Here is an 8,774-nt window from a genome sequence, read left to right as displayed (position 1 = left end):
CTGACCAAGAGAAAATAAGGTCTTTTTTTAGAGGGCCAAGATCATAATTACTAATGATAAGATTAACTAATTGTAAAAATATGAGCATGCAAAGTTAGATAGACTAAAATTCGATGGTGTTGGATGATTTCATAAATATTTTGGGCCGAGCCCAATAATCATACCCGCGAACGATCAAGAAGCCCGAAATAGGTTGTGTGAAATGACTAAAACACCCCTGCAGCTCCAAAGTAATTCCAGTCACAGCGAAACTACCGGAATCCAAGCCGTCGAAGCAACAACGACTAACTTGCGCAATAACCGCCTCTTCCTCTATTCCCCATTTCGCTCCAAAGCACACACAATTTCTCCAATTCACCTCGGCCTGAATGTCGAAATCAAAGTTCTTCACAAGCATGGGTAGGTCCTCTTCCTCGCGAATTTGTTAATTCGGGATTGTGAAATTTGAAATGTATCTTCATTTTTTTTGCGTTTCAGAATTTAGTAGGATAGTACGATCGTTGAAGAAAGATGATCTGTACAAGAAATCCTCTTTTATTTTGAACCGTTTCCAGTGGTCGAAAGCGGATGGCGACAAGTTGGAAAATAAATTGGGGAATAATCCAGCGAGTTGTGACTCAGCCGCGAGCAACAGCAGCTCGTCAGACAACGAGTTGAGCGGCTACAATAACAAATGGAGTCCGGAAATTGCGTGGCGTAAAGCTCTCGAGCCTGCTTTGCAGTTGTATAAGTGGGCGGTTCCTACAGGTTTGTTTTTTCTATTTTTTTTTCAGCTGCAAACTTGTGTAGTAGTAATATTTTGTGTAATTGATCGCTCAAAGTTGAGAGTTTGTTGCAATGACACTTGAGTGGGTTTGGTTTCAGCGGTTGCTGTTTTAGCTTGCATTCTACCACTTTCGTTGTTAGGAAAATAAAGTATGCAGTGTAACTGGATTCTAGTAGGTTTGGTTTGGTTGGTAGTGACCATTAGTGGTTCTTGTTGCATCAATTTGATGCAACTCGAACTATGTATGTGATGTATAAAATGGAATAAGAAGGATTATAGAGTACTTGATATGAGTTATTTTGAAATGGCTAGGATCATAGGAATGGTACAATGCAATGAATTCATTCCCAAGCAATTCATAAACAAAAATTTCATGAATGAGGTACAACTTCCTTCTCGTTCCTTCTTATACTCTGCCTGATCGCTCAGCATCTTTAGGCATACTCATCTAATCCTCACGAATTTGAGTGCCTTCTAATCTCCACATAGCACGTAGTGATAGTTGCAGTTCTGAAGTAAATTCATCCCCTTCACTCATTCCTGTTCTCTGTCTCCCCCAGTTCCCCCCAACCTCTTCTTCCAACATGTGTGTTAAATTCTCTAAATTCTGTCCCACATCGACTTGGTGAAGATCCCTTCTAATCTATATAAGTGTGGATAACCCTCCCCCTTATGAGGCCTTTTAAGGGGTGAGTGGCCCATTTCTAATATGGTATCAGAGCGGGCCCAAGTCGATGATGGTTTTCTCTTTATCTCTTATCTACCTCACGAGTGGAAGACCGATGTCCTTTCCGGCCCACATCGATGATGGTTTCTCTTGCATTGCCTACCCACGTGATGGAAGACCGCTGTCCTTTCCGGCCCACACGTGAGGGGGCGTGTTAAATTCTCTAAATTCTGTCCCACATCGACTTGGTGAAGATCCCTTCTAATCTATATAAGTGTGGATAACCCTCCCCCTTATGAGGCCTTTTAAGGGGTGAGTGGCCCATTTCTAATAATGTGCATCACATACTCCTTTCGAAGAAGTAGTTGCTGATCTGGCTGGCATTTACTTTTCTTGGGAAAGTGATGATTTGGTGTGTATTTTTCCTCGCACCAGAAGCACAATCCCTTTGGTTCTCCTCTGATCCATTTCTTTTCTTGTGAGTCTAGGGCCTGGTCTGGCCACCTCATTACCCTTTGGAACTTTCTCAGTGTTCACCGCAGTTAAGGGTTGCATATAATTCGAAGTAGTTACATATAATGGCTTATTATCTGAGCTATAAGCATTTGCATATTGATTGCTAGTCTGAGTAGTTCTAGGCTTATTATGAATATTCTAATAGTTAATTCCTGCATATCTAAAGCATATACATCTGCTAAGGCTTTTGGCCTGAACGCATTTGGAATTCATCTATTAACTCTGACAAGAAGAAGCTCAATGCCCGATCTTCCCTAATTCCAGTCCGCGGGTATAATTCATCAAAAATATCTATGTAATGTTGCAGTGAACTAACCTATTTGAGGTTCCTCAAATCATCGTACGCACGAGCTCCAAATCGAGCTGCCAATGACCGCTTATATTCGCTCCAATCCTCATAGGTTTTATCCCCTTGCAAGCTCGTATGACCCCGGTGCCACTGCAATGCTTTACCCTCAAGGTGCAATGCCAAAACTCATACTTTCTCTGTCACTTCTACATCGGTTACATCAAAGAATTATTCTGCTCTCGTTAACCACCCATTGAATGAAACCTTCTCTGTCGAATGTCAGAAAGTCCAACCGCGTTGATTTTCGCCATTTGTTCTTCAGATTCTGGTTATTAAAGTCCCAGCCACCGTCGGTCACCTCTGATGATGTTTCGTCCAACGCCGTTCTGCCCTGATTCTGCAGCCTCATTGAATCGAATCGAGCCTCCCTCCGCTCAACTTGAGCTCGGCTCTCTTGTCACAGTTCCTGTGATTTCTTCTGAATCAATTTATGCATTTGATTCAATTCCATTAACATCTTCCCCGCCTGCTTCTCTAGCTCATGTGACTGTGATTGTGATTGCAATCTTGACAGGAATTATATTGAAACGGATGGGAATGATAATATGCAATGAATCTCTATATTCACGCCCCCAATCAATTCACACACAAATTTCATGAATGAGTCACAACTGCCTCCTCCTTCCTTCTTATACTATGTGTGATCTTCTTTCCCCTTTCCTCGCTCTTTCTCATGGCTGTTATTTGGTTAGCTCAACTGTCAATTGCTGATGTGACTAGTTAGTTAGCCGAGCTAACTTATTGACGATCTATCGCGCTTTTATTTGATCCGCGCTTCTTCATCCTTTCTTCTATCTTTCGTCGACTACATGCGCTCTCTGGCATCGTTGCATGTTCCGTTCAATCAACATGCAATACCAGAGTGTGGAAATCTAGCGACTCAGAATGTTGTTCTGTGAAAAGTTTGATTTTAGTGGCTATGGAGTTGTGATCTTTTTTTGGTTGTTTAATGGGATCAAATTGAGTATGAAATAGAATGAATCGAATATGTAACTCAGAATTTGGATTGTGTAATCGAGACAAACAGAAACGCAAAGAGACACAGAAGTTACGTGGTTCACCAACATTGTGTTGGCTACGTCCACGGGCAGAAAACGGAGAATAGATTGCATTCAGATTGTTTTTCAGAGCACAGAGTTATGTGCCCTACTTCTATATAAATAGGCACACAGACGACAGGCTAGACCAAATAAGACAATTGAGGCCTAAAATGGAAATATATCATAGCAATGCCCCCGTTTGGCTAGCGGCAAACTATACAGATTCAATGCATACTAACATGAACCTTCCTAAAGTGATAATCAATGTTATCAAATAGCAGATATGGCGGTGCCATGGCTCTATGGCATGACGTTCGGTGATGGAAACGCCATAGTACCATGGCGCTGCCATAGCACCTCCATATCTGCCATTTGACAACATTGCGTGTGTACTGCATTTAGGAATGAGGCATTGTGCAAGAAACATGGAGATTAGAGTTGTATTTTATGCTTTTTAATTGTTTTAATAGTTTTAGATGTTATATTTTTATTATTTTCTAATTTTTGAATTATATATAAATATATAAGTATTATTTTATATATTTAATTATTGACCGCCATATCCCTGTGGCGGTTTTTAGGCGAACCGCCATAAGTCGCCATACGAGATTGATAACATTGGTGATAATAGAACACTTCAATTTCTGTGTTTGATTTACTCTGGAAGGATAATGACAAAGCAGGCGGTTTTTTTTTGTTTTTTGTTTTTTAATTTGTTGGTCTCTTTGGAAAGGATAAGAATTTTGTGTTTATTCTGCAGCAAGTGGAACTGAAAACAAACCGGCGCCTACTGATAGAACTCTTGCGGAAATATTTACTAGTTTACAGCGGAGTAAGCTTGGACTGCAAGAGTGGAGTCTGAGCGATATTACTGTTGGCTTGTATCTCATCTATCTTCAGCAAGCATCCACTAATGTTGTGGAGGATGTGAAGGGTGAAATTATCACTTCAGAATCCATCGTGACTGTCTATACCCTTCCCTTTTAAATTGGAAAAAATTGTAAACTAGGAGTAGATATTCTCTTATTTAAATAAACCAAGATTCTCTTGTTATAATATTAAATGAATTATCTGACAATCATTTTGGTGATTTAGGTTCAGGATCTCGTATACAACATAGAACTAGCAAAGGGTGCTTATAAAGACGATGCTGCTGCTCTAGCAAGGAATAGTATGCTTCGAGAAAAAAATGTTGTGAAGTTTGTCAAATATTCTAGCGTGTTGAGGCCTGGATATTATATTGGACTTGATATGCGGAAGAAACTTGTCATTTTTGGAATCCGTGGAACACACACCGCCTATGACCTTGTTACTGACATTATTACCACCGGCCATGAGGAGATCACATTTGAAGGCTATTCAACCCACTTTGGCACAGCTGAGGCTGCTCGTTGGTTTCTATACCATGAAATTAATACCATCAGAAATTGCCTGGAACAGCATAAGGTGACGTTATAGCATTCTTTTTGTCTCTTTCTTTGCTGTTGGTCTTTCATGAATTTCAAGCCATTGTTGTGAGACTAATTGACAAACAGGGTTTTAGATTGAGGCTTGTTGGTCATTCCCTCGGAGGTGCTACTGCTTCTTTGCTTGCAATAATGCTTCGTAAGAAGTCCTTTAAGGAGCTTGGGTTCAGCCCTGATATAGTTACTGCAGTTACATATGGAACCTCTCCTTGTGTCTCCAAAGAACTTGCTGAAAGTTGTGCTGATTATGTTACCACGGTGGTGATGCAGGTTCTATGAGCTCTATCATTAAGTTTACTGTTTTATTTTTTAATTATTATTTCTGTTTTCCTCATCTTACATGTTTAGAGTGAATTTTAGTCTGTTGTTATCTAAAATTTCCATAATGTATTTTCTTCTATTTATGCAGGATGATATAATCCCAAGACTTAGTGTTGCTTCTTTAAAAAGATTGAGGAATGAAATTGTCGAAACAGATTGGTAAGCAAACCACAACCTTTTCATATTGGCCACTGACTTGATTCCCTGAGATCAAGAAAATCATGAACTTGTGTAAGAATGTGCAACATACCATGGATACTTTCTCGGTGGGCAGTATCTAGAAGATATTATAGCATAACAATGATTTTGGTTACAACAATATCATTTGGATTTTACGCCTTCTCATGTTTTACCCTTCAATAATGATCCTTTTTTGCTTTGGTTGATCTGTAACCTCTGGTTTTTGGCAGGGTAAGTGTTTTAAGTAGAGAAGATTGGAGAGGTGTTATAGATGTGGTGACTAATGCAAAGCAAGTTGTAGCGTCAGTACAAGATGTTGCTCGAAAACTTGCTGAATATGCCAAGTTCAGAGGGGAGACAGAGTATCCGGGTATATCTCTTCTCATTTATTTAGTGCTCAGTTTTTCAATTATGGTAAGACCTTCAGATTTGGAATTCTACATGAAATTTGCTATCTATCACTCTACCGGTGATCACATTTTACTCATCGGCTTGGTTATGAAAATTGCATTTGTGCTTAAGTTTCTTGCATGTAAATTTGGCATAATAAATTGAGATGAAAAAGGCACCCATCCTTATTAAACCATTTGCTACACCAAATGCCAGAAATATCAACATGGTTCCATCACTATCATTTTGTATATTGCTAGAGAGCAATTTTCAAATGCTTTGTTGATGATGTAATAACTACTGTAGTACTGTGACGATTTCACAGAATTTCCCATGAAGGAAGAAATTCCAACCGTTAAAAGTTCTAGCCAAACCCACGGTCCTCGCAACAAAAGCTCTGATCAACAGAATCTTGGGAAACCTGCAAGCACAGTAGCTGAGGAATTGTATGTTCCAGGCACAGTTTATTATTTGAAGAGGAATGTGGAAACTGAGAGCCACGGCAGATGCATCGAATATTTCACCTTGTTGAGAAGACAACCAGGTGAGCATTTCCAAAGGATACTGCTTTCCAGCAACCTAATTTCAGCCCACAAATGTGATAGCCATTTTTATGCTCTGAGGGATGTAATTAAAGGTATGCCTACTTCTTCGGATGATAGAACAACCAGTTAATAAACTTACAACTTTTATCATACTGTACATTACAATATTATCAATGGAAAATTAAATGAGTAAAAAATATGGCAAGTAATTGTAGTAGGCAGTTTGCTATACTGTGTGAAGATTTATGTTGATTATTCATGCATTACCTACTTCTTAAGTATTATCTATAGGGACTTGAACTTCCCCTTGTTATCAAAGTATGGATTATACGGCCTAAAAATGTCATTAACGGTTTCAAAGAAATTGAAAATATAAATTGGTCTATAAAATAAATTTATTTACTTTGATGTGATTATATGGATATGCCACTAAGCTATATTAATGATAGATGTGGCAGGTAATTATTAGCTATTAGCAGTCACATCATTTCTAGGGCTTGTAGCATCCAAGAAAAATTAGAAATAGTAGCACATTTTGTAGATATACTAATATGGTAATGGTTATGTTATGTTATCACTCATTGTTTTCTGGTTGTGCTTACTAGATAGTTGAAGCTTTTCATTTAATATTTGGTGCTATGTAATGATAATTATGGGTTGACATAGCTATAATCCATGTGAAAATTAGGAGCCCTTCATCCAACTATTGATAGCGGGATCAATTTTAAACTTTAAAGTTCACAAATCATGCAAGAAAGAGAAACTTTAAAGTCCATCATATTGTCGAGTCATCTTAATGTGCATCAATATATTTAATTTACAAGCTCATTCTCTATCGCAAGAAGATACAATTGATACTACGGTGTAAGCAATTATCATAATAAAATAATTGATTTGTGCTTTCCGTTGATCACTAGCTTTAACAGATACTGTTAATCAACAGGAAAAGCACATTTCCCTTTCTTTCTTTGGTAACGTTATGTCACAAAAAACATAATAATGAGTTGTACCCGTTAATTAACTATGATTTCAACGTATAATGAAAATAGAGTGTAAGGTGGTGATCCACAAAATCAGCCGCATTTTACCAACAAATTCCATTTCATCATTTTTTATTCTTCTCAAATACCATCTACTTATTTACATTTTAAGTAATACTATATATGAAAATGAAATAAATTACGAAAAGTTATAAACTGCTTAATTCAATTTGAAAGTTACATTAATAAAATATCAAAAGAAAATATTCAAATGACATTAATTAAAACCAATAATGGCATAATTTAAATTCCTAAATCTACTTGATGGAATTCCACTTTGTGTTTCCATATTTCTTCGATTAGATCTTTATGGAAGATGTCGAGACAGAAAATCTTAGAATTGAGGCAATGCACCCTGAAATGGGCTATCACGGGCGACTCTCAGGCTAGATTTAACTTCATTTTCACCCCAGCTTGTTACAGTTTCTCATTCGTCCTTGATAACCTATTTTGCCATAGAACACCCAAATCCATTACATTGGTGATGTTGATTAATACCACATACATGTCATACCTTTGACTATCGCTTTACGTGCTCGGTGCACACCAAAAACCCTCACAACGTCCTTTCGCATAGCCTATTGCCTTTGACAAATACTGCTATCTTTCGATTATTTGGATATGTTATCGACTTCACGAACACTGACCATGTTGGGTAGATGTCATCTGCGTGGATGACAATACATTCGATAGTTCGGTGCCCTACTAGCGCATAATTCGTTGAAGATAAAAGATCGTTTAGGACGTTGATATCATTGTTTGATCCCGCAATGTCAAAGAATGCATGTCAGATGCAAAGTTGATGATCATAAATTGCTTCGAGGATGATCGTCGGCATGCCATTGTATTCACTATAGCATACGTACCTCTCCATGTCGTCAGAAAATTCTTCCACTCTGAGCACATACATTTTATGTTGACCAGCACGCTGTCAAAAAAATCACGTTTGAAGCGTCTCAACTGACTATGTTGCCCTTGAAGCCATGAAGGGTGTACAAGTCATTTTATTCATCTCATTATTACTTTCTTACACAATTATCATAGATAGAATTAAAAAATGTTTTTTTTCCATCATGTCATTATTGTTCAATCATTATTTAATACACCACCGTCCACAAAAAATAGACCAATTTGTAAATGCCACGAGTTTGAATGTGTAATTGGTAAAGTTCGAGAGAGAGAAGGGAATAAAATGGTGGCAGTAGTATTAGTGAACTGTGAGATCCACATTATTAGTTGTTTAAAACTTTCCTCGTTTAGAATTGGTCTAATTATGATGGACAACCCAAAATGATAAAATTGATTTATTTTTTGTGGACGAAGAAAGTAAAAAATACTCAGACTCAACATTTTACTCGCATTTCATTATATATTAAAATAAGACTCATTCCATAAACTTTTTCCACCTATTTTCTTTTACATTTCAAAAAACTAGTATTTTCTATCTATATTGAATACTGAATTCCAATACCATCCGATACTATGTAAGTGAAC

The 8,774-nt window shown here is 37.6% G+C and overlaps 1 protein-coding gene across 2 annotated transcripts; it reads left to right on the top strand.

The window, feature by feature from the left end:
- The first annotated feature begins 239 nt into the window (after window positions 1–239).
- On the top strand, window positions 240–6,454 carry LOC121801515 (diacylglycerol lipase-beta-like). 2 transcript variants are annotated; one of them, XM_042201021.1, is made up of 8 exons: window positions 240–399; window positions 478–747; window positions 4,099–4,304; window positions 4,434–4,784; window positions 4,874–5,074; window positions 5,214–5,284; window positions 5,536–5,675; window positions 6,021–6,454. In XM_042201021.1, the coding sequence occupies exons 1-8, from the start codon at window positions 369–371 to the stop codon at window positions 6,368–6,370; spliced, it is 1,620 nt and encodes a 539-aa protein (XP_042056955.1). In that variant the 5' UTR covers window positions 240–368; the 3' UTR covers window positions 6,371–6,454. The 2 variants fall into 2 exon arrangements, with proteins under 2 accessions (XP_042056955.1, XP_042056956.1); XM_042201022.1 differs by having other exon boundaries at window positions 241–399; window positions 4,099–4,298.
- Window positions 6,455–8,774: the final 2,320 nt, after the last annotated feature.

The sequence above is a fragment of the Salvia splendens genome, chromosome 4, assembly GCF_004379255.2.
Source record: "Salvia splendens isolate huo1 chromosome 4, SspV2, whole genome shotgun sequence".
Lineage (NCBI taxonomy): Eukaryota > Viridiplantae > Streptophyta > Magnoliopsida > Lamiales > Lamiaceae > Salvia > Salvia splendens.
The sequence above is the reverse complement of the archived record's forward strand: the minus strand, read 5'-3'. Positions and strand labels throughout refer to the sequence as shown.

Excerpts from the sequence above, each read along its gene's own strand:
- LOC121801515 (XM_042201021.1), top strand. The coding sequence starts at position 369 with ATGTCGAAATCAAAGTTCTTCACAAGCATGG. Across the intron at positions 4,305-4,433 it reads CTTCAGAATCCATCGTGACT|GTTCAGGATCTCGTATACAA; the intron begins GTCTATACCCTT and ends TTGGTGATTTAG. Across the intron at positions 5,285-5,535 it reads GAAATTGTCGAAACAGATTG|GGTAAGTGTTTTAAGTAGAG; the intron begins GTAAGCAAACCA and ends GGTTTTTGGCAG.